Below are 25714 nucleotides of genomic sequence, written 5' to 3' on the forward strand. Positions count from 1 at the left end.
CTTGACTAATGGCTTAGATTTGTACCATTTATATGCAAATTATTTAATTAAGATAGAGGTTGAGCTATGGGCCCTTAGTGTTTCACTGCTCGCTCTTTTGTTCTGGTTCCTCAAACTGGATCAATTCTGGGCAGTGAATGTGTAGTCAAGTATTCTTTCGTGCCCTGTACCAGAAGAATGACATGTTATGCAGTGTTAGCATTTATAAATATAGAAATACAAGTTGGAGTGCCACTGACCTTAGGGCACAACTTCTTGTTCTGTGGAACCCAAAGTGGAAAAAGGGGAATCTTGGGTGATGTTGTAAGGATTGAGGATACTGTCCTGGAGCTGAATTTCTCATGATAAAAATTAATGACGTTATGTTATACAAGGTTCTCTTTTCCATGCTTACGTAAAGTAACCTGTATCTAAATGTGGTTTAAAAAGTTAATAATAATATAGTGGTGTAATTAAAATCTGTTTTGTTTTATGTGAGAAGTCTTTAGACTTAGAAATGCTTTGAATAAAATGTGGTAATGGGACAACTGAAATTGGTTTGAAGGTCTTTATAAGCTTGGAAGCTTTCATTAAAAGATGCTGCAGATCATGGAAAAGAAGGAAAAACCTGGTGAAGAAGCATAGGAAAAAACAGATGTTGGTCTTCAGTCCAAAGACAGTGGAAGGGGGGGGGTGAGGGAGAGAAACTCTTGGGAATCTCGGACCCGTAACCAAGGTGCATTGTGGAAAGAAAACTTTCATCTTTAAGAAGGACACACTGTACTGATTAGGATTCCTGTCATTTGAGTAATAGAAGGCAATACCACATGCTAATGCAGAAGGATCAGCCTTACCAGAGCACTACCCTTTGAGAGTCAACCAGGTGAAGTAGTATTCCATTCTTTTTAAGGGCTGAGGAATCTATGAGTCTGAGAGATAACCACTGAAAGATGCTGAATGAAGATGAGTGAATTACAAATGGTACCTGAGGAGCACTTAGGGGAAGAGGCAGCAAATAATTTTTTTTGAAGAAATTCTCAACTGCATCCAGCAAACTTGAGACAAACTGATGCATATTTGCAGTTCCTCACCTTGCTTTTGCAATGATTTGGATTAAATGTGGGGTAAGAAGCACACACAGCCTGAATATGAAGGAGACTTGTGTGTTAATATAAAATAATTCATTTGGAAAAATTCTTTCTGTTGGCAAACATGCAGAGGTCAGATTGGATATTCTTTTCACTCTTGAGGATTTTATGTCCTTGACCATGTGGAAATTGCTTAGAGGCCATTTGGTTTCTTTTTATAGAATCATAGAATAGTTAGGGTTGGAAAGGACCTTAAGATCATCCAGTTCCAACCCCCCTGCCATGGGCAGGGACACCTCACACTAAACCATGTCACCCAAGGCTCTGTCCAATCTGGCCTTGAGCACTGCCATGGATGGAGCATTCACAACTTCCTTGGGCAACCCATTCCAGTGCGTCACCACCCTCACAGTAAAGAACTTCTTCCTTATATCCAATCTAAACTTCCCCTCTTTAAGTTTGAACCTTGTCCTGTCACTGCAGTCCCTAATGAAGAGTCCCTCCCCAGCATCCCTGTAGGCCCCCTTCAGATACTGGAAGGCTGCTATGAGGTCTCCACGCAGCCTTCTCTTCTCCAGGCTGAACAGCCCCAACTTTCTCAGCCTGTCTTCATACGGGAGGTGCTCCAGTCCCCTGATCATCCCCATGGCCCAGTTTTTTATGTTGAGGACACCAGAACTGCACACAATACTCCAGGTGAGCTCTTTTTCCTAAAGGAAATAATGCTGCAAACATTGCAATGTAGAAATTGGACATTTCATTGCTTCCCTTACTGCTACTGAAGCAGTGGAGATACCAGGCATAGGTTTCAAGATTATATTTGCAAGCAACATTTTCTTGAACCGTTTGGCATTTTAATGTCCAATGCATTTACAAATTTGGATATATCAGAGAGAGAATAGTTTTCTGTTTGAAGCTTCTCTGCAGTGTCTTAAAATGAGGGAAGGGGGTGGTTTGTAATAGGTTCTGGCCCTATAGCCTCGATATCATTATGTACATAACATAGATAATGGAATGGCCCAATGCAAATTAACTTAAAAGTACATGTATGCTTTCAGCTTTACTTTTCTAGTGTTACTTGTGTACTAAGAGTGTATTAGTGTATTATACATTTTGCCCAGAGTAATTTTGCCTAATGACTTTTGAGTGGATAAATATTTCTTTACTTTTAACTTGATTTTGTACACTCTTTCCATCAGTGTAGTTATTGGTAGTGCTTGTGGGTTTTTTGTCAGGGTGGTAGGTGTTATATCATTTTATCTCTATTAGTGCTTAATTTTACATTATTATTTCATGTTGCTTTTTTCACATCATAATAATTTCGAAGGTAAGAAATTACATAGTCACAAATACAAGATTGTAGCTTCTTTTACTTGTCAGGGATGGAGATGGAATATAAGCGAACATGCTGAATTTTTCAACTGAGTTAAAAAAACTTCCCAATAAAAACCAAAAGAATACTGAAAACACCAGAAAACAAAGAAACAGAAAAATTTAGACAAATTTCATTCCAATTAGCTTGTAGATGAACGTTTCTTTTTTAAGTGCTATAATCCATAAAAGAAAAATAACTCCTAGTTCAAATGCTAAGGTCTGTGTAGTGTACTACCACAGTTCAGAGGGAAAGTGTTTTCAGGGTCTTTTCATGAATGGTGTGTTATGGAATGGGGTCACTCCAAGAGGAATAATTACAGAGTGATCAGAAGATTTCTTTGAAAAGATTGTGCTAGACCTTCTGTGTGGTTTGTGGAAGAACAGAAATCAGTTTTGCTCCTAGGGTGGGCTAACAAAATGTATTGTGTTTTTACAGCTACTTCTATCTTTGCCCCAAAAGATGCATGCATCACCTCAGCAGTGCACCCAGCGTCTGTAAGGTCATTGCCTAGAAGGCAGATCTTGGAGTTGTTAGAAGTACAACATACTGCTGCACCATTTGACCAGTTGTGAAAGTTTAGTTTTGAACAAAGATGTGTCTTTGCTCATTTCCTATCTTAGCACTACCAGTTGTTAAATAATTAACTCCTCTTTCATTGTACCTCTTTATGTGCTTTTATAAACTTATTTGTATTATTTTGTGTTGTATTTTATTTGTACTCAGCATCTTCACTTTTTTTACAGTGCATGGAGTTACTAGAAAGAATTAATTTGAGGAATACCTTTTCACCCTTTGCGCAGTGTTCATATTGAGGATCTCTGATCTACAGTAATTCTTATTCATTTGGAATACAGTAATTTGTTCCTGTCAGCACAGGGGCTGGTTAGTTGTTTTAAGTTGCTGACTTTTGTTTTGGTTGGCATGCTCCCCAATACAAATTGAACATCTGACGTAAATCTATTTGTACGACAGTTCAGTCGAGATAGGTGCTCTGTGTTGCCTAACAGTACGATTTGGGGTCCCCAAGATAAAAGTTGACTGAATGCCAAGATTTTAGTAGAGCTTGTTTGTGCAGATAACAGAGTAATCTATATTCTTCAGGTCAGTAAATCAGACAAAGAAGAAATATGTATGCACTCCATTCTCTTAGAGATAGTGGACTGGTAGTTTCTTCTTAATAACAGTGGGGACTGTGTAGCCCCTGAGAACAATGGAAAGCTGACACCAGGGCTGTTCCTATATGAAATTAGAACAATTAGAAGATTCTTAGACTGCTTCTCTCCCTTTAGCAGATAGTGCTTAAATAAATTATTCAGTGGATCTGTTTTGTGGCAATTTCTGCTCTTTGTCTATTTAGAACCAAAGTCAGGTTATTATAGATCTGAAAGCTGATCCATAATGCCGTGGAAGAAGAAAGCCACCCACTAGGTCTTGACTGTATTTCTCAGGGTGATACAGACAAATATATCAACCTTCGTGACTATCTATGGAAATATTGTTTTAAAAAAACAAATGCTGGATTCTAACGATCCTCTTCAGTGATTCTTCCAGGATAAAATGAGGTACTCAGAAATCCTGGATTTGATGAGGTGGTTAGATCAATAGTATTAAACCCAACCTAGGAATCCTAGTGGCCTAGCAGACACTTTTTTATAAAATAATTTTTAAGGTACAACAATTGGCTTTCATCCCCATATGAAACATTCCCCACGTCAGCTGTATGCAACTATTCATCCATTTTTGCTGGTTAACTGAGGAATCTCTTACATTTTAGAGTTAACGCTCATGTATCACTTTTCTAATTTACTGCAGGGCAAATTTTCCCCATCCAAGCCATGAATTTAGTTTTGAAGGCTTCTTACTAGTTAAAATGTGTTACTCCAAGGGCATGTTTATGGGCAACTTGTATATACTTTGATACTTGGAAATTTCTCAGGATATCTTTGAGTATGAAATCACTCTTAATTTTATATAAAGATTCTTTAGTATACAAATGTACTGGCAAATTTGTTATCCATTTACTTATAAGTATTTCCTGAAACACCCTAATTCTTATTTCAAGCTCATATCTATGGATTTACTGAACTGTTAATTAATTTTCTGTGATCATGCGTTTTTTATGCCTTGCAAAATCTAAATAAGTAAATAAGTAGTTCATTATACAGTGTGTTCAAGGTCAGCTGGAACCACCTTTTGCTCTTTGTCTTGATCTTTCGGACTGAAATACATCTTACCTGTTGAGTTCTTCCTAACCTTTCACTGAACTCTCTCTACCTCTTTAGCAGCAGGGTTAATGACGAAATACTTCCAACATGATGTTCATTCCAAAATGATGTTCAAGAATTTTTTTAAATGACTGTGTTGATGGACTTTTATCATCCTGCTGCCAAAAAATGCCCATTTGTGGTCAGAGTCAATAGTTTGTGGAATGTTTTAGGTCATGTATTATCAGGTATATGCATCCAGCCATCACCAGTCTTTGAAACTGTTGTTCCCCTATTATAACGGTTGCCATTCTCCTGTAGAACCGTAGAGCTAGTAGTAACAGGGGATAGTGGCAATGGACAAATGACAGCATGGGCTCTTCAAGATAACTGTGCTTGTTCATTATATGGCATATGGTCCTGTGTGACTTGGGTGAGGGAGTTTAGAACAGAGGGAGGGAACTGGTAGGGGATGGCAAAATGAGTGGTGGGGAAGAGAATGAAATCTGATGTTTCACCACACTTTGTAATAGAAACAGGTAAGTATGGTCTCACACTGGAGAAGTCATGTGATAAATTGAGGTAAGAAGGTGCAAGCTGTGGAAGGTGGAAGACTGATAAATGATAGGAAAAAGAGCAGCAAGTGCATCACCTGTGAGTAGGATGGTTGCTGTCACTCTCTATCTTTGTACAAACTGAAATTGTAACCCCAGTTTATTACATAAATTTGGGTCTGTCCCTGGCTGCTTAGGCGTCAAAAATCCAAATATGTATTACACACTTGGATTTATTTTTTTTAGTTTCCTTCTGTTCCTTGTATTCATCTGTGTTGGTTTTGCATGTCAGGTTCATGAATTGGAGTTGGAAATATTATGTTTGCCATATGCTATCAAACTTTTCTTTTTCTTTGAATCAGATCATCTGTATTTGATGTTAACAGCTTTGTTATACCAGAAGTTTCTAAACTGTGCCATGCATGAACAGCTGGTGGGGTGGAGGGACAGATGTTTGGTCAAATGGTACTGGGCCTTTCTTGCACTTCAAAGGAGCTGAGTGGGGATATAATACGATGATAGAGTTCTGTTTTTCTAATCTGGGTAATTTGAATATTTGCCATAGTTTATGAAGAGATTGGGACAGCAGATGACCTGTTTCAGCAGAAATCGGAAACTCATTCATTAGATAATCTTTCTCATACTGTGGAGTCTACCCTGTAAAGCTGAGAACCTCTGAATTAAATTCCTATTTGACAATATGTGCCCCATGGAAGAGATGTTACAATGTTCTGTGTTATAAATTAATTGCTTTTGATATTTTAATTGTTACCATTTTTCTTTGGAGCTTCACTTCAGATTTGTTCAAATAAAAAGCGGGATAACTTTTGAATTTAATCTTTGCCCTAATACTGAGATCTGAACATCTTTCTTTTTGTGCATGAATGCTTGTTCAGTTGCTATTTAAATAAAAGAAGTATTATGTAAGCAGTAAGCATCAAAGTTTATTAAGTATGAAGATCTTAGATGTACCTTAAACTCCCTGAACTGCTGATCATCAGAAACTGGCAGCCTCTACTGAAATGAGAATCATTCCATCTGTGCTCTGTTCCTTAAGATTTCCCCTTGTTATCCATTAATGGCCACTATAGGAGGCAGTACAAGTTCTGGACTAATTGAAGCTTTGACTGATACGACAGACTTTATGCGGTCTTACATAAAGTGAGGTTTTCCTTAAGGTTCACGCTACGTTGTCTTGACAGTGAAAATCTAGGCAGCTATAAACAAGATCAATAGAAATGTGTAAGCATTGTTGGTGACAACACAGGAACAGGGACAAAACAGAAATACTCAATTTTTTGAGTTTGGACATCAATATTTACTTGGAAATGAGCTACTGCCAGTATCAGTGTTCTCATTATTCTTTTTGTTGTATGTTGGTCCACTTAGAGGCAGAATTTGTGACTATGTTACAGGTAAGAGGAAAAATAACAAGTTAGCTGAAGCCTGTCTATCAGAAAGACACTTTAAATGCCAAAATTTTGTATAAATATACTGCTTTTCTGTCACACTGTGTTACAAGGCTTAAGTTCTGAGAAATAAACCAAGCAGAGGAGGGGTTAGTGTGGCTATTTTTTATACAGATATGTGCATTATAATAATAACTTTCATCCATTTTATGCACTGAAGAACTGAATATTGCTTGTAAGTATTTTTACTGAATGGGGGAGACTGAGGAGCTCAAATGCAAAGGCAGTGTAACAAGGAAGACTTTAGCTAGATAAATTATAGGTAGTGGATTAGATACTGACTTTTATCTCGGTTAGTGTAAAGCAAGAACTGCTAATCATCAGCTTGTGATAAAATTAGAAAATGCCATGTCTGAACATTGGGCTATTATTTTATCATATTAGCTATTGATTTAGCACAGCATGAAACAACTGGGTCTGTCCCAGTAGTGCCTGGTGGGGGGCAATGAAGGTACAGATTTACTCATCCTTCAGTCTGCTGCAAACTTCAAAGCTCAATTGTGACCACTTAACTACTAAAATTACTAAACTCAGACAGTTTCTGCTTTTCAGGCAAGGCAATGTGTCTGTGTAAAAGTACACATGATCTAGAAGAAAGGAAAGGAATCCCAGCTAAATCACATCAGGGCAAAAATAATGAATTCAGGAATCATGGACAGTAAGAACAGTTTTGACTGGGCTGTCTTAAACTGAAGCTATTTTTCATTTTCCTTTTGATTAATCAACAGTTTGACCTAATGTGTTTGTGGTCCAAAATACTTGTACTGAAATAGACAAAACGAGCACCATATGGGTATATTTATATGCAAACCACCTCAAATATGCTGGTTTTCTATTTAATTATTCTTTGCATCAAGCATTATTAAATTTTTGTATTTAATGGTGAAGTCAGAAATAATAATCTGTTACTCTCATTGAAGAGCTGTGATTTTTGGTTTATGATGATTAATATTTTTAGCACTCAATGGAAATTTTCTTATTCTTTATTTTCAGAAATTAAAAACAATGTATTGTTATAGAGATGGAAAGATGCCTCAGAGAGAGTGTGTATGCTTAGCGTAAAAAGGAAAGTGCCTAAAAATAGCTTTTTATGCACTAAAATCTATTTTTGGAAAGGCCTGCTTTCGTTTCTTTGCTTTAAAATAAACCCTTTCAGAGTAGCACAGATGTAGGTGGGACAGTTCAGCTGTCTCAGGAACATCTCATTCATCTGCCTTGCTCTCATTCTAAGGGTCCAAAATGAGATATGTCTTCATGGCTTCCTTTTGTTTTTCACTCTTGGAGTTCACAGTGAACAAACTGTATTATTAATAGAACTGAGCTCTGTAGAAAAGTTGTACTTTTAACTGGAAAGCCAAAAGGCAAAAGAAAAAGAATACCATCTTTCCTAAGCAGTACCTACTATTAGAAACCTAGGGATTTGGAGAACTGAGAAAGATGATGGTAAGATTCAGCAATGGCAATTATTGCGGTTTTTCATTACAGTTGCCAATCTCTGTAGTGTCTGGACAGGGAGTGCAGGCGCAAGCTGATAAAGACAATTAAGTAGCAAGCCAGGGATGGATGTAACACTTGGATGCTTCTTTCTGGAAAAAGAAAGAGCTGGTGGAAAGTACCAGCAGGTATCTAGCAACAGGAACCTAGGCTCCAGATGGAAATACCAGCTGAAACAAAGATACTGTAATGATCATCTCATGTTTTGGTTTATCTGAGATGTTTATAATCCTTTACCATGAGCTAACTAGTTTAAAAAATCTTAAGGCTCCTTATGACTTTTTTTTCCCTGCTTCACTGTCTTTGAGAACATTCTCTTTAAAAGTTGGCCCTCATATTATAAACTTCTTCCCTTGGAGAAAAGTGGACCTGTATTTTCATTTTCTTGGTTCATCTGTCTGTTGGTCCAACACACTGGACTTTATTTTCTGTCTCCGAGATTTAGAAAAAATATATGTTAATTACAAACCTACAACACAGCTTAATGTCTTTGGACCACAAGACAATCTGAAGTACGTGACTGATGTATAGTTGCTCCTTGTCCTCTAACTAGCATTTGCTGGAGAAATGGATTGGTGAAGTTGCATAGTAATGGGCATTATTTAAATAATTATAATAAAAAATAATGAGAGCAAATGTTTTGTAAAAATAAAAAGGACCGCTATAATATGTGAGTTCAGTCAATACAACAAGGAGATGAGTTGAGATGGCCAGTGAAGTTTTCGTAACAGAAACATAAACTTGGTGTTGTACTGGAAAAAGGCACTAGGAGTTCTCTATTCCACTGTTATCCTTAACAATTTTCCCTAAAATTTAATTTTAGAGAGAAACTTGTGTCTTCTTATGTGTATACTTATTATGTGCATATGCCAGTTCTAAGTGCAAAGATCTGCTGTAGTTAAACCATGGTCAAAACAAGCTTAGTTTTGTAGCCTGCTCTTGCTGATCTTTTGCTGATCTGTTTGTATCTAGCAGAGACTTCTGTAGAAAAACATCATCCTGTATGACATTAGTGACTGACTTTCAGTGCCTGATGTGGCTTTTTAAAATCTGTTTTAGGAGTGAAAGGATTTAATATGGGGACTGAATTAAGTGATCATGTTGGCATCCTTAAATATTTCTGCAAGTTAGCCTGGACATTAATTGAGGGTCAATGTGTCTGTCAACACCGCTGGCTTGATTTTGGCAGTTGCTATTCTTTGGATCCAGATTTTTGTTGATGCCACATCTGGACATGCCTCCAAGTCCAAGTGTGAACCTATGCTATAAACAAAAGAATTTCTCCCACTTAGCCCCCCTGTACCAAATGAATAGTCAAGTTGTAGGTTACCTTGAATCTGCATCAGGTGTAGTCTTACAGCTGAGGTATCTATTTTCAAACTGTTGTTTGAGTCGTGAAGAGATGATATTGCCCCCTCTCCAACCTTGCTCTTGCATTTTCTTCTAGCCTTGCTGATTGAAATAGCTGTGGCAAATAAGGGGCTGCAAGTTACAAAACCTTTGTCAACAAATTAGGTCAATATATGCCAATGTTTGCTATACAAACCATGGCAAAAGGCTCTAACACCAGCCAGCTTTAAATTTAGCAAGCTAGGTTATCAGACTGGTCTTTGAATACACACAGGGTGAATACAAGGAAGCACTAGGCTTTTCTGGAAGGCAAATCTGAGAAGAAATGAACTCAAGGGATCTCATGCACAATTTAGAGGAATTTCAGTTGAGTGAATAGGCAAGTTGGTTAACTTAGCCAGCTAAGCAGATGTGTAAAGATAGGTTTAGTAATGAAATACAATAGTTTAATAATGGTCATTTGAAGGAATCAATAGAAAGCAGTTGTATAAAGTACTAAAATTAGAGTACTGAGAAGTGTATTACAGGAACAGACTAGCAGACATAGGCAACAGGAGATAGCAGAATAGTGGCAGGTTGGCAGTGCAAGAGGCAGACGTCACTGTTTGTCTACAGAGAGGTTACACCTAAATTTGCAAGAATACTCAGTCACCCTTCGTGTGTCAGCTGATGCATATGAGTAAAAAGGCAAACTTATATAGAACAGCCCAAAGCTGAAAGCACTTTGGGAAATTGAATTCTAATGAAAGAATGATGTAGTATATACATAGGGACCAAATTTATATTAACACCAGGTTAAGAGGAATTACTCATTGTTATGTTTGGAGAGTCCTATCCAAGCCCAAGCAAAGATTATCTGAAGTTTACCCTGCTTGGATTATATTTCATTATATTACTCTTCCATAGATGTGGTCTTTTTAGATTGGAAGATGCAGTAGTGGGTACTCAAGCATCCTCTGAAAAATAGAAGGGGGGAGAGGTCAGTTAGTTACAGACCTTTGAATTTCGAAAAAACTTTGCTTTTCTGGGTTATTAAAAGGCAGAGCTCAGGTAAATATAAGCTAGTTTTCTAAATACAAATGTCCTTTTCACAACAGAAGTAATTCTTCTGTTACTCCTTAAATTCATAGAAGCAATTAGTTACAATTCTCTCACAGGTCACCTCTTTCCTTCTTTACCTACAAGAGAGTGTTGCTGATTATTTAAACACCAGTGATGCTGGTGACATCCATTGTCCACTGGTCATGAGTTTGAGGTGGAAGTAGTTTTGTTGGCAGAAAGTGCATTTTTCATGACCAACATAATATAGTATGTTGTATCCTCATGGGGGTTTGTGTGACCTTCCTCCCTGCCCTCACCCCATAATGAAACTAAAAGTATGTTTGTTGATGAGTATTGAAAACAAGTTCTATAGATCTGTGACTTCTACTTAAAATGGGTGATAGTATCTCTGCATTAATTTCACATTAGCACTTGAAGTTTGATTTCTTTCTGCTATTGTAAGAAGCTGACAACATTTGACAGAGTGGCAGAATACAAGTTTTAGTTGTGCATTTCTCTGTCAGGCTTGCCTGCAAACTTCTTTGTGCGCAAGCGGAGGCATGGCAGTACCAGGAGTGGCTTGCACATTGATTATTGCCATCCAATGCCTACTGTTGAACTGATTCTTTCAATCAGAAGTTTAATAGGATCTGTAAAATAGTTTTGATTTACTTTTGGACAGAAATATGTCAGCTTTAGGGTTTTATTTTCATCAGGAAATACTTGAAAGTCCAGCATTGCATCAGATTGCATATTAGCACTATGTAATCGTTTTCCTGCTTCTTAGAGTAACATGTAAGCTATTCAGGAACAGGAAAACCCCTTTCAAACTGCAGTCTGAAGTGTCTAGTCTATTCTTCCTGGATCACCTATACAGAGAAATGTAGAAAACTTGGAAGCTGAAGGTTGAACACAATTTCTTGAGCAAATTCTTTTGTTTTCTGAAGAAATTATTTCCTGGTTTTGTGTTTCTGTTTAACTACAGACTTTAAGATTGTTAAGTAGAGTAACTTATGTTTCTTCTAAATTTGTTTAACTGTATCTTTTCCCTTTCTGCTCAGCAAAAACTGGTTAAGTATCTATTCCGAAAGGCAGAGATGAAAGCGTACATTCTGCAGTATTTAATAGTCCATTTGAAGATCAGGTCACTTTTTTTCACCTTGCTTTTAGCGAGAGCAATGACAAAACTGGCTGCTCGCTAAGAACACAACATAAAATTAATTTATTCCTACAAATTATTTCTGCTTATGCTAATCTCGAGTATTTATTTACATCTAGAACAGGGCCAAACTCTAAAACAGATGCTTGAAGATCTTTTTTTAACGCATTCGTATGTACTAGGAAATCCTAATGAGTTCTGTATGAAAACAGATGTTTGTGGATAAGTAAGCAGTTTTGTTTCTTTACACATATTTCACCAAAACCAATCTGCTTCATCTGTTCTTAAAACATTAAGCCTGAAAAATGGAGAGGTTGGGACGAAAAGATTTGCTGGGCCTTTTGTCTGAAATGCACCTTGGCTTGCTCTCCTGTTCCAGGGGCTGCTTAGCATTTAGGAGGGGGAAAGCTATTCTTTAGCTCAGGTATGAAAATGTGCGATACTTTATATCAATTATTTGGCTGCTTTCTGGAAGTGCATTGGAGTGAGGGGGCATTGGCTAGTTCTGGCCTCCGCTAATGGGAGCATTTCAGAATGTGGATGGTAATTAAAGTACAGAATGCAGAATATTAGGCCAAAATTGAATAGAAATGAATAAGTATGTGTTCTGTTGTGCAGATGTTGGGAACAGATTATTTTGGATGCCTCTTTCTATCTACATCTTACTTGGTTACCATGCAAAAATCGTCATACACCAATTGTAGATTGTTTCTTCCCGTTGCCTTTTCTGTTTTTTATGTTGTGATGTATCTGTATAGGTAGTAATTTAGCAAAACATCCTGTCTGCCAGGTGTGGGAACTAGCTGATTGTATTGTAATACCAGATCATTACTTAATTCATATGCAACCTAGCCTAGCACATGGAAAGCATTATAAATCTATTTACAGTGTGGCTGGTCTGATGATAACATTGTATTAAATTCCCAGGTGAGGCAATTTAAGCAATTGCTTTGCCATGTGTAGGCCATGGAAATTAACTTCTCATATGCTTTGGTAATAGACGAACTTCATTGGTATGCTCAGATTAGTAGTATAGCAGAATTCTTACAGTCTGGTTACATGTACCCTACTTCACATGTAGAATCATACAGGGGGGTGGTGCTGCAGATCACAGATCTTAATTAGTTTAAGCTGAGTTAATTCATTTCAATTCTAATTTAGCTGGGCTTGCCCACGAACGCATTCAGTTCTATTGGGAAATGTTAAGGCTTGGGTCAAGTAGACAGATTGTTTAAAGCCAAATTGCCAGACAGAACTGAGCAAGTGTATCTGTTTGAACAGGGCTTTAAGGAAATCACCCAATCAGTATGCAAAAATCCTGTTCATAAACCAAGAGGGGTCTGCCTGGAATCAGAAATTCTTCCTTCTCAGAAGGTCTGGTTACTGTAGTACATGTAAAACAGCCTCTGAAACTTTCTGTCTTGGAAGTTCTTGTAGAAAGTAGCTTAACCCTTTTGTGTTATTGTGTGTTCGTGTGCAATGCTACATTTGAATGCAAACATGTACATCGGGTTAAAAACTTGTGTGCTTAGACTTTTGGTATAGGTATCTACAAGGAAATATAAAATACAAGGAAAACTTCTGTATAAGACAGACCCTTACATGCAAAAAAACTGCACACAGAACCTCTTAAACCTGTATTGAGCTGCCCAGAAATGGCTTGGATTACAAACTCTGTAAAGCTTCTGTCTTTTCTAGAAACATACGTATAAAGTACCAGCAGGCAGTGGTAACTGACAACTAAGACTAAAAATGTTGACAATTTCTTGATTTGCCTGGTTAGCTTATGTATAGAAGTCATTAACTATTTATAAAATGCATTATGAATTGGTTTCCTTCAAACTGTAGCAGAGTGTGACATTTCCAGCTCAAACTATCGTTCTTGCATTTGGCTAAAGTACATATTTATAAACAGCTGATAGTTAAAAACTTAAAACCCTCCATAAATCTAAACAGTATTTAATTATTGAGTTCAGACAAACTGAACTGATTTCGATAGCCACATTTACAAGTGCTAGCCAGTATTACTTTAATAAAAGTAAGAATAGTAATTCAAGATATTGATATTTTGGACAAATCCTGAAAGAACAAGGGAACACTTTAGTTCAAAGGCCTTTCCTTTTATATTATTGATTCGTTTGGTAGTGAAACTGTGATCAAAAGTAGTATCAAATTATTTATTGATTATGGCAAAGAGTTATACCTAATTGTAGTCAAAGGGTTATTTCTTTCAATATAATTACTGATTTTCAGATCATGACAGATAATCGCAGTAAAAGAACAATGACACAGATATATTTATTAAGTTCAGTGGTGCTGATATAAAGGATTGTAAAGGGCCTCTAAATATTGTAGTGCTATTAATATTATTTTCCTTCCTGTGCAGATACTATTTGTAATTTCTGCCATGCAGGCTCTTATGAGTGAAAATATCAGCCAGTTAAACCTTTCAAATAAATGATGTCTAACCAGGACCCATCTCAGTCTCTACATATAATTAGGCAACTTGTTCACTGGAGAGCAAGCTCATGAAGCATCATGCGCCTCTTCTCATTCTAATAATGATAAATACATTCAACACTAACAGAATCAGTGGGGCTGAGTCATTTTGTGAAACTGGGAGAGACTGTACATTTGAACTGCTAGACCTCAAATGGGAAGATTGAATGTTAATCAGAAAAGAAGGTTAGATATTTATTGGTATATATTTATAATTTCCCTCCTTCTTTGATGTGTATCAAATAAAAATAGGAAAATAATATAATTGAGCAATCTATGGCAATTTGTTGGCTTTTTGGTGAAAAAAAGAGAAACAAAACCTACCTCCATATGATATTCTTGCATACTGTGGAGTGTTTTAGTCCCCCATAGTGATGAAATGAATAATTTAAACAGGCAGCTCTGATACCACAGCCTGTTTAAAGGTTCTCATTTCCTTTAATGCTGTAGACTACTTTAGCTTGGTTAGGATGAAACTGTGACAGCTGAGATCTCCAAAAGATTTGGCACAATTCATCTCTTGTAGTAGGTCCATGGTATGCTTTGTCCTTGCTACGTACATCTGTAGCTTTAGTATATAATCTAGATCTGAACACTAGCAACTGAATCACAAATCGCTAAGCATTGTAATGATGATGATGGGAACAAAGGGTAAGCTGTGCAGACTAAAAAGCTAAAATGTGTGGCTCTGAGATGACCAACACAAGGCTTACTTCACTGCCAGGTTGCCAGTGTAAGGGGTGATGCCCCTCCAAATTTCTTTATCGCAAAGGTAATGAGTTTCCCTGTGCTCAGTGTAAATTCTAGTGGGTTGTTTACTGTGTCACAGTCTCACATATGCTTTTTGGAATGATTGTCCAATGAGGGGAGGTTTGAGGAGGAATCTCTGGAGTTCCTACTGGTAGTGACTACCATGACGGAGTGTGAGGGAAGTGCCAATCAGTAATGGAAGGCCCTACAGCTTAGTTCTTGCTACTCTTGGGTTTCTTCCTCTGGTGAAGTGTAAAATTTATCATAACCCCACTCAAATGTAACAAGACTTCAGCCAATTTATTAAAAATCCTTTGTCTCTCTTAATAGCGAGTGTAGAAATATTAACTGACCAAGGGCCTGTTATTTGGCCAACAGGGAATTTGAAGGCTAGGCTGATGTTCTCTTTATGAACTTCCCCGTTGTTCCATGCAACGCTGTGCTACCTTGGTAATCTTCAGACATTTGCTTTCCATTGCTTGGCACTTGATCTAGTTTAGAGTCAATATGGTGATCAGTTTATGAGCAGATCTGGTGCTCATAAGCTGTGAATAGTGACTCTCTGTCGTCATCTAATGAACAACTGTCTCAGTTTTGTGGTCTTCCCAGTTTACAGTACAACGGTATTCCTTTTCTCCTTTCTTTTTCCCTTTGTTTTCTTGTCCTTTCCCAATAGGCTTTCATAGCCTTAGTGGCATAGGAAACAGTTGTTAAATTTTTTACATGTTTAAGTTCAACCAGTTTTGTCAAATATGTGTTGTTCAAGTGTTGAAGTTTTTAATAGGGGAACAGCTCAGTCTTCCTTTCCTGTTTAGTGGCATCACTGCAGTGCTCTTCTGAGTTCTGCATCTAGCTAGCAAGTTCTCCAGAAAAGTGCATTTGGTTCCAGCACACGCATTTCTTCAGTGCTTCTGATATTAGTGCATGTTGCCTCTCCTGGTCACCTGGTTCTTAGGATTGGAATTGCAGTTATACATCTTGAGCTTCACTGAAGCTGCTTTCATTGTTAAAATGCTGAGGGTGTGACTGTCTTAGAAGTGCCTATTTGTCAAAGTACAGCAGTTGAAGAACTTTTTGTTAACTTTTTACTTGCAGATTAATTTTTTTTATCAAATAGGTATCCATTAGGGGGCTCTCGAGGTTTAAGATGATCAGCCTTGATGCCAAGGGCTTCGGAGCTTTACTTCCTAACCCTTTTTTTCTTTTTGTTTTACAGAAAAGGTCACGAATCGCCTACAGTGATGAGGTGCGGAATGAGCTCCTAGGGGATGACGGGAATTCCTCAGAGAACCAGGTAGGATGCTAATCAAGAAGCCCTAGTGGGTGGCTGGAGGGTGAAGGAGGTCACTGGCACACTGGGCTTCTCAAGCTGCTCCTTAACAGCATTAGCAACAACTCATGTGGAAGTGATACTGTTTAATGCAAAGCTGGGGTCTTAATCAACTTCAAAATGTTTCTTGGAGATCTTACATTTAACCCTTTAACTTGTGATCACTGTCTGCTATCTTAAAAAAAAATCTTTTCTTCTCTTTTCTTTATTATTTAGTACTTAAAAAATAACTTGAAACGCACTGTTTGCCGACAAAGCCAAGGTCTTCACCTCAAACACATGTAAAAGGAATAAAAAAAGTACATAATGCAGCTTTGATAATAATGCAGTATAATTAAATCAACACTGGCAGGCAAAACAAATGGAAGTGAGCTCTCAGAATTAGGCAGTACCCCACTCGGTTTCCTTGTGTGGTTCCTTCCCTAAACAGATTTTTTTCTCCTTGTACCAAAACCACAAGTTGTACTAATAGGAAGAGCATACTTTCATAATGCGTGTTGTCCTAGAATGCAGAGTGCCATCCATCTCTGTTAATGAAGGAAAGCTTGATAATCCTGAGACTTCTTTAAAAGCTTGTACCCGTATTGTTCTGGACTACAGTGAGGGTCCTGCTAGACTAGTGAAAATTATAAAGGCAATATTATATTCAGGGGATTTTGACCCACCTGTTAATATTCCTTTTGGTGCTGAAACTTGTTTGACAAGCTGTCTGAAAGAAGAGTATTTCTTTTCTTTTTGAAAATCGGGTTAGTTGTAATCAAAGGTGTGCATTTTGGGTCAAAAATTATTTGAAAGTTTTCTTAACTCTCAGATATATTTTCTGACCAGATAGAATTATTAGATTATTTTGGAAGTGAAAGTGAAAATTGTTTAAAAGTTTATTTGATAAATGCAGTATTAGATAAGGAAACAGAGTGGAACCATGTTCTGAAAGTTTTAATGTTCTACCTTATCTTAATATAGTAGATATCTTCTGTCTCTCTTAATATAAGCTCAGTTCCACTAAGGATAACAAAAAAAAAGACTTGGAGACTTATCCCAATACAATGAATTTTAAGATACAGATCTCTTAAGCCCTAACCATAGCCAGTATTTTAAATGTGCTGTATAAGTTTTAAACTCTGTAATAGACTTTAATACGTACATTAATGAAATTATACAGAGGCTAGAACTTACCTGTAGACATAACACTTAATGTATAGCAGCTCTAATAGGTGTGTGAATAATTAAATTTAAAAGATATTAATCTTCATATTTATATACTATAGCAAGGGGAGATTCCAAAATTCAAATAAAATAGACTTTCTTTTATCCCTCAGTAATGAATTTACAGAAAGGCTGATTTTAGGTAAAAGAGCTTCAGTCTCTGTGTCATGATCATAAACTCAGTCCTATGAAAATGTTAAGATTCTTATTTTATTTCTTTTAAGGTGCTGCTATTTTTACATTTCAAGAAAAAAATGATGTGAATTCAGACATAAAAGGGCAATTGTGATAAGAAGCTTTACTTATAACAGAATATCTTATGTGGAGGGATGAGATAAAATATTTTATTTTCACTTTTTAAAGAATAATTAAATAACTGGTTCATGTGCACTTTTTGTAAGTTATGATCTAAATTGATGGAATAAACATGGTCTCATCTCAAGGAACCAAATGTTACCTTCAACATGATTTTTTTTCTTCCAAGTGACCACGTCATAAATGGAAGAAAATTTTGGCTGGTAAAGCAATTTTGTCTAGTCTTACAGGGAATCAAAATCCTTTTCTATAACCCAACTATACCTTTGAAAGTTCTGAATTTCTTCTTTTCTTCCTTGAAAAATGTTGTCAAATACATCCACGTAAGGAGTCACCTAACTTGTTTTAAATATGTGAATGCCAGTATTTGAAAAAAAAAAAAGATTATTTATTGTGTTGTTCCAATAATCAATGTTGCAATCTCTTTTTTTCTTATTAAATGTCATTACTTATGTTTTTACTTATCTTACATGCATGTAGTTATGGGTACAGTCAGTAAGTACAAAAACTTTAGCCTGATGTTGAGCTTATCAGAATGTACGGCTATCCAAATCAAGGTTTGGGTACTCGCCATGCACTGAATATGTTACATTGATATATTTAACTCAGTAACTCCAGGTCTAATGCACTTTCACTCCAATACATTATTGTATCAATAGCAAATTTGGACTAGATGGTGAATGGATGCTCAGGGATAACTTGCAGACATGTAAAATACTTGGAGATGCCTCAAATTCTCGCTTTCATTTTGTCTGATGGAAATAAATTAGGTAAATGAACTGACCTTCACCCTAATATTGTAGGATTTCTACTTCTGAATCAGTTTGGATTATTAAATTTGTTAAATGGGAAAATGGTGGGTTTCTTTTCCCCAGTTCAGTCACCAAACTGAAAGGAGAGAGGAGGGATTCCTCTTCTGACAGAGGAGCTGTGGAAAAACATTGCAAGCTCAGAATTGCTCTTGTACCAATCTAGGAATATTGGTAAAATCTGCCAGTAGAAATGCTGGATATCTGGTAAGACTGGGGTGTCCCCCAATGGAAACGAGGTCTGAGCTGCATGTTTCAGGCATGATCTTTGTCATCATAATAAATGTTTGCATAAATGGTTTTGGTGGAGTGAGAAGACAAAAAGAACTTAATATGTATTGGGTAATACGACCATCTTAAGTGCCTAGAAACAAATGGGGCACTTCTGTTCTTTCAGTTGAGTTTCAAAGGTATAATTACAGCAAACCACAACCAAGTTATAAGTTGTAATGAATAGGGTCATAGGCATGAGTTGTTCTCCCAGGAAGAAAGATTGAAGTACAAAGAACAGATTTAAGAATTAGCAAATTATCTTTTGTCTTAATTTTCCCAGTATGTCTCCCATAAGTACCAATCATCATGTATAGATGACAACTTAGAATACAGTTGCCGTATAATGGTTATACCAAGATTTAACTAATTGTACCAGATAAAGCATATGGAAACTTCTTGTAAATTGTAGGAATTATACAATTCTGCTATTCAAAGTTTCTTTTGAAGTAACTGCATCTTTATTTAATGACATAGATAGTGGTATAAGTGCTCCGTATGCACTTCTGAGTTTAGTAGATCATTGCTTTGTATATGTTAATTTCGTCTTAATTTGAACCATGTGAATGTAGTCAGATGAGGCACATGCAGAGGTTGAGAATCTGGAGACATCCCTCCTTATATCAAAAAAACCCACCTCACAACCCCATACCCCAAAACCTACTGTGTGCATTGGGTTGTTATTTATTTCCCAGGAGTGGTTTAAACAGTCTGTGTTGTTTTCAAGTCTTATTTTGTCATTCTGGTCACCAGCATTTATCAAATCCCTTGAAAGTTTTGTGGCTTTTAGTGCACTACTGAAAGTTATGGCTTCACTTGAATAATAATACAACTGGTTTATGTGGCAATTTGTATGTTTTTCTAGAAAGTATGTATTGTGTTAAATCGGAAATCCTTCTCAACTAAAATGTCAGGTATAGTGTTACCAACTTTCTTGAAATATACTAGTGTTCCTTTCTCTTTCTCAACTGTGTTCATTAATAAGTTTAAATAAATTTGCATTAGGTTAAATTGCGTGTCCATATGCACATACATTGTATATGTGATTTGCGGTGAACAAATATTTTGTGGCTACTTAATTTCTGACTACAAAGTTGTGAGAATATTAGATTTGGGCTTGCTGTGCATAAAGTGTGTCAAACTTCAGCTACAGACCAGGGGGTGAAGTTGGTCAATTTAATTCCCCAAGATCTAAAGAAGGTCGGTATCATTTCGTATAGCCCTGGCAGAGCAGATCATTACCAGACACAAATCTGTTCGTTACATGCCGAGGGTTTATAGCAAAATAAATAGACTGTCATCATAAGTTCAGAAAATTGTGTGTTCGACCCACGATAATGTGTAAAGGGCGTTTAATAGAGTTCAGCATTTATTCGTTATCTGTATGCGGACAGAGACGGCGGTGGCGTTATCAGCCTTATAAAAAAAATTCAGTAGTTTTCTATGCCACGTGACGTGCCTCACAGACGCACACACACATATACACGCGTGCACACACACATACACACACATCCCCCATCTCGCTCTCTGCGGCGCAGTTTTGATTTTAGTCACAGCAGAAGGCTTAGCCACAAGAGATTCCACTGGTTCAAACCAGCGTAAACCAGATTTATGGTGGGTTTTTTCCCAGCCTACAAAGGAGCAGATTACCTCTTGTATCGAATTCCGTATTGCAAAAAAAGACACAAACCCCCCAAAATCATCTTTGTTTCAAAAATACGCTGATTATCATAACCTAAAATGGTGGCTGCACACGGCTTTTTGCTGCTTGCAGTTAAGTGGTGAGCATTATAAAAATAAGGTTTCAAAATAGAAATGTAGAGGTAGCACAATTTCATCAAGAGCATTGTTAAATGGGGGAAAAATACATCTTTTGTTAATTTGAATGAATATCTTTCAGCCAATGTTAGGAAAAAAAAAACAAACCCTCTCCCGTTACTTAGCTTAGCTGCAAATCCCATGCAGAGCTTAAATTCAGCCATGCAGCACAAACAAGATAGAACATTTTTGTTTGGGACCTATTGAAAAAACAAATGTGCAGCATTTTAAAACTCTCATTGATTATAGCAGGGTGGCATGCCCAAATGGGCTCTATTGCGGGAGAGTAGTTTTAAACTTTGGCCCTTTAAGTATGATAGCCAACTGAAGAATGGTGACCTCAGAAAGAAAAGATAGCTATGAGATCAACTCCCAGATCGTCTCTTTCTAAAGAGCCTTAATGTTTGCCTTTTTGGGGAAAAAAGGGGGGGAAGATCTGGAGAAAGAGACCAATTTATGATAGGCCAAGCACTTGAATTTAAGAGCTGGTTTGGCGGAAAATGCAGTTTTCTTTAGACCAAATTCTAGCAAAGTTCCTTCAGCTACGTACTAAAGAGCCATTTCAGTTTAAGTCTGTGTGGTAGTAGCCCTCCTAATTACATCTTGTTAGAGCCTTGTTGTCTGTTTTGGTGGTGGGGTGAGGCATACATTCAGTTCTAGACAAGCCATGTGAAACAATAGAGAATAATGGAGGTTCTTCTGTTTCCTTCATGCTGGTGAGACTTTATTAGTAGTAAACATTCTCAGCTTACACACGTGTTGAAAATTAGTGTTATGAAACTGTAGGTGAAGTATCAGCATAACCTGAGATAATGATGTAGCTGTTGTAATTTTGAATTCAACTGGAATCGGTGAGAGAACTGTAATTTCTTGTAAAGAGCCACTCTTATGCAGGCGATTGTTGTGAGTAATTATGCGTTTTGTTCCAGTACAAATGATTTATCTATCTCTCTAAAGGGAGAGCATATTACAACATAGTTTGATAATCAGACTGGGCTTATATTTAGTTTAATAGTGAACCTGCCAGAGCAATGTTATTAATAGTGCTAGGTTGTGTTAATTTATAATCATAAATTGATAAATATAAATGTATATGCTGTATAAATATACACAGACACACTGTGTGTATATGTGCACACACTGAGTAGTGGTCTAGGATAAAGAACCTGGAGTGGGTCTTTTCTGAGGGAAATACTTTTTGTGTTGTTCCCTATTCCTTTGTCTATTTTTAAATACGCTATGCAATAAATCATAATTCTGAGCCATTTATGTAAGCTGTTCCTTTTTTTTTTTAAGCTGGAAAAAAAGTCTATATGAGGTTCAATAATAAAATTAGATAATATAGTTAGAGTAGAACTCAGGTATATAAAAATTGAAATGCTGTTTACATGCTATAAAGATGCAGTCATCTATTAATAAGTTAGATCTGCTAGTAAAATAAGAAATCAGTTGTCACAACTAAAATATACAGAAAACATTCTGAAAACTTGTATATACAAAACCACTTCAGCTGTACAATCTTCGAAGAGAGGAATAGTAAACTTGTTTTTTCTTTATAATATAGACTTCTATGAAGTCATTCCCCTTTATTTCATGATGGTGTCTTAGATGTGGTTTAAAAGAGAATTTCACACTATTCTCTTTGTTTAATGTGACAGTGTGAGAAAGTGATCTTTATTCGTTCAAAAAACTCTGCATGTAGTCTATGTTTAGGTTCTTTTAATGTGTTTGTCTGTGATTTTTAAATGCTAAACATGTAAACAGATAAATTGTCAATGTTAATTCTGTATCCTGTCACACAACTGATCTTTCTTTCCTGCCATTTCTTTCCTTTTTATCTTTTCTGTGCGTTCATGTTGCAGTTGATAAAATTACGTGAAGAGGTGAGTACTTTCTTGCTTTTTGTTGTCTAGCTTTCCCTTTAAAGCTGAGTTTCTAAATCTGAAGTAGATCTTTTTGTTCATTGTTGCAGGGAAATCTACACAAAGCAAAAATATTGATTACATTGCTTTAAAATATTCACTGTTGTGCCTCTTTTTCCCTAATAATTGTATACTTACATGGGAATCTCTAGATCAAACCTTAGAAATTAACATTCTTTGATAGTGGAAATTTTTTTAAAAGCACTAGAAAAAGAAGGGAAAAAAAAACCCAGTATTATTTGATCTCTGCTAGAATACCATGATCATCAAATCAGGTACAGTAATAATCATGTTTACATCACAAAATCTTTGATAGGGTAAATACATTTATACTCTGGTATTGAAAGTGAAAGCATTGCTTTAGTAAAAACCTGTGCTGAAACACTCTAAAAATTACACAGTGTTTCATAATGGTTGAGTTTGGTGTGAGGTATTCAAGTAGTTTATGTATTATGCTGGATATTGTATATCCACTGCAAATACAGTACAGGCAGACCTACACAGACATATCAATATTTATTATGTATTTGTGAGTGCTGTAGATCTGTAGGTGTAACACTAGAGATCAGTATTCCAGAACACCTTTCTTCCAGTTATAAAATGACTCATAAATATTTAGAGAGAGAAGCCTGTTTTAATGGTCAGTTCCTCAAATGTTTCAGTATATTTTCTGAAATTAATCTCTGTTACTACTGTAGCAAAGCAGGTATCTGAAATGCTTTATTATTATTGTTTCCTCATAGATACCAAGAAGGTCTCAGTAAAGTCAAGATTACTTATGGGTCAGATTTCTGAAGGGTTTCATACAGAGAGCTGGAACCAGTGAAGTATTTGAATAAATATATTTAGAAGCACGAGTATTTTAGCATCACATATTTGTCTGGTATCTTCTTTTTGAAACGTGTTCCCAGACATATCAGTATTGAATACTGAACTCTGCAGGAAAGGATTTGTAAGTTTTAGAAATGGTGATGACAAAGAATTGTAAAGTAACCAGATTAAGGACAATTACAGAGAATTCTTAAAAACAGTAAGATATTTGTGATGTAAAGATTGTTCCACCCTGAATGCTTTATTTTTCCCTCTTCTTGTGGAGCTGATATTAAGATGTTAAAGCTCCAAAGTAAAACAGGAAAAAAAATTAAACAAAATAAACATGTAACCACATGAAAGCCCTCCCACCACTGCTGAGCTCCCCTCCCCGATAGTCCCAGTATTTAAACAGATGACAATATTGTTGCAAGGGTTTTTATAGCCTTCTTTCTGAGATTTTTCAGAAGAACAAGGTTCATTTGCTCATCCCTTTAACAACACATGCACATCTGCTCCTGTGCTTTTGTAAAACAATGTTGTAGGCTCATTTTTGCTTGCAAACATAGTTTATAGTTTTATAAACGTAAAGATTCCTAATTTGTAAATTTACTCTGAAAATTGAATCAGATACAAAGAACAAGGCTGCTACTTAACTGCTCTTCTTTTTGAAATGGCTATGAAGGCAAATAAAATTCAGGATGTTGTTGCAACTTGGGAGTTATACTGAACTCACTCATACCTTATGGAGTGTCTAAATCCTCTTTGTCAGCCACCTAAAAAAAATTGACATTGCTTCTGGTAATTTTCTTCTTTGGTTTTTCTTGCTAGCCTCATAAGGTACTTGTTCCTCTCTCTGCGTATTGTGAAAGAGGCAGGAAATAGAAGTAAATAAAGGGATTTGCTGTTTTTTTCTAGGTACAGGTAGAGAAATAATTTGATAAACAATTGTTAGCATTCTCTTCTCTGTACTTAGTACTCACTATGTGCTGGATAGGTTGTAATTGCAATGGTGTTTTTATACCCAATGCAAAATGCACATTAAAGTTTAAATGAAGGCTAGTATGGTGACTCAGGCATAATTCTTAACTTGTCACATAGTGAAACATCAAGGCATCCCCAATTATAGTTCTCCTAAGGAGGTATGAACTGATCTTAAAAGAAATTGTGGTTTGCCATAGTGTTTGTTAATAAAACCTGTGCTTCCTCTCATTACAGGGCTCTATTCTAGCACACTTGCCGTACACAGGCTTCCACGGAGGCTGTGTCATTCTGTCTTTTGAGCTCCTGAGATCTCAGTTTGAATCCAGCCCACATGGAATGACTAAATCTCTAGTGATAGCGTGCCACTTTGCAAAACTTCCTTATATAACTCCAGATAGAAGCCGTTTCTGAAGCTGCAAGATGCACTGAATCACCTCGCTGCCCAGCCTCACAGAGAGCAGGGGCTACTGTGGGAGAAGGAATTTGGGGAGGGGTGGGAAGCAGTTGCAAGCATCAGCTGCTACGCTAGGGCACTGATTTCATAACCAAAGAATAGGGTATCTCCAAACCCAAACAATATAAATAACATCAGCCTTTCTCATAAAAATTGTTTCATTATAGAATGGCTTGGATGAAAAGGTTCTGAAATCAAGTAAGAAACAGCTCTGAGTTAATGCTAGCATCGAGTTCACAGGGCTGTAGTATTCTAATTGCTCTCAGTAAGACTGAACTGAACTGTGGGCTTGTAGTTTCCTTTTCAGATTAAATGTGGGTTATATAGTATATCCAAATACACAGTTAAATGCTAACTCTTTCTCTTGGGTAGCTCTTCCACATTGTAATGTGAAATATGATTATAAACACCCCACCTCCCCCTTAACATAGCAGGATAGGCCTTTCATTTCTAGTATACCACTACAGCATTATACATCTGTTCTGTAATTATAATCTTCCATTCTTTGTGCTCACTCCTAGTCTGTGTTTTCTTTTTAAAGTATCTTCTAACTTTTAAGATTTTTGCCTTCTAAACTCCTTCTTTATACCTCCGCCTCCTTCTCTTCTACTTTTTTTTTTCTTGAGAGACATCTATGTTATAGTTTTGGGTTTCTGATGTTTTTTGTTAAGTTTAAAATATCTAACACCAGTTGTTCTTTAATATCATTTGGGGGGGTGATGTATTTGGAGAAAGGCACTGCAGGCTTACACTTTTTTTTTCTCTTCTAATGGGCACTGGAGAGGAAACAGCAGATGTTATGAAAAGGTGCCTTTTAAAAAAAATTAAGCAAAA

At 36.6% G+C, this 25714-nt stretch overlaps 1 protein-coding gene across 4 annotated transcripts in view; it reads left to right on the plus strand.

The window, feature by feature from the left end:
- Positions 1–25714, plus strand: part of VTI1A (vesicle transport through interaction with t-SNAREs 1A) — a 271798-nt gene that overhangs the window by 41859 nt on the left and 204225 nt on the right. For 2 of the 4 annotated variants that reach the window (XM_057421011.1, XM_057421008.1), the window contains exons 4-5: positions 16179–16256; positions 22573–22593. In XM_057421011.1, the coding sequence (XP_057276994.1) occupies positions 16179–16256; positions 22573–22593 (99 nt within the window). The remainder of the gene's footprint in view (positions 1–16178; positions 16257–22572; positions 22594–25714) is intronic. The other 2 variants (XM_057421012.1, XM_057421009.1) reach the window with 1 other exon arrangement.

Source organism: Pezoporus wallicus, unplaced genomic scaffold, assembly GCF_028554395.1.
Source record: "Pezoporus wallicus isolate ANWC-B61680 ecotype Strahan unplaced genomic scaffold, APGP_CSIRO_Pwel_v1 contig_3365, whole genome shotgun sequence".
Taxonomy (NCBI): Eukaryota; Metazoa; Chordata; class Aves; order Psittaciformes; family Psittacidae; genus Pezoporus; species Pezoporus wallicus.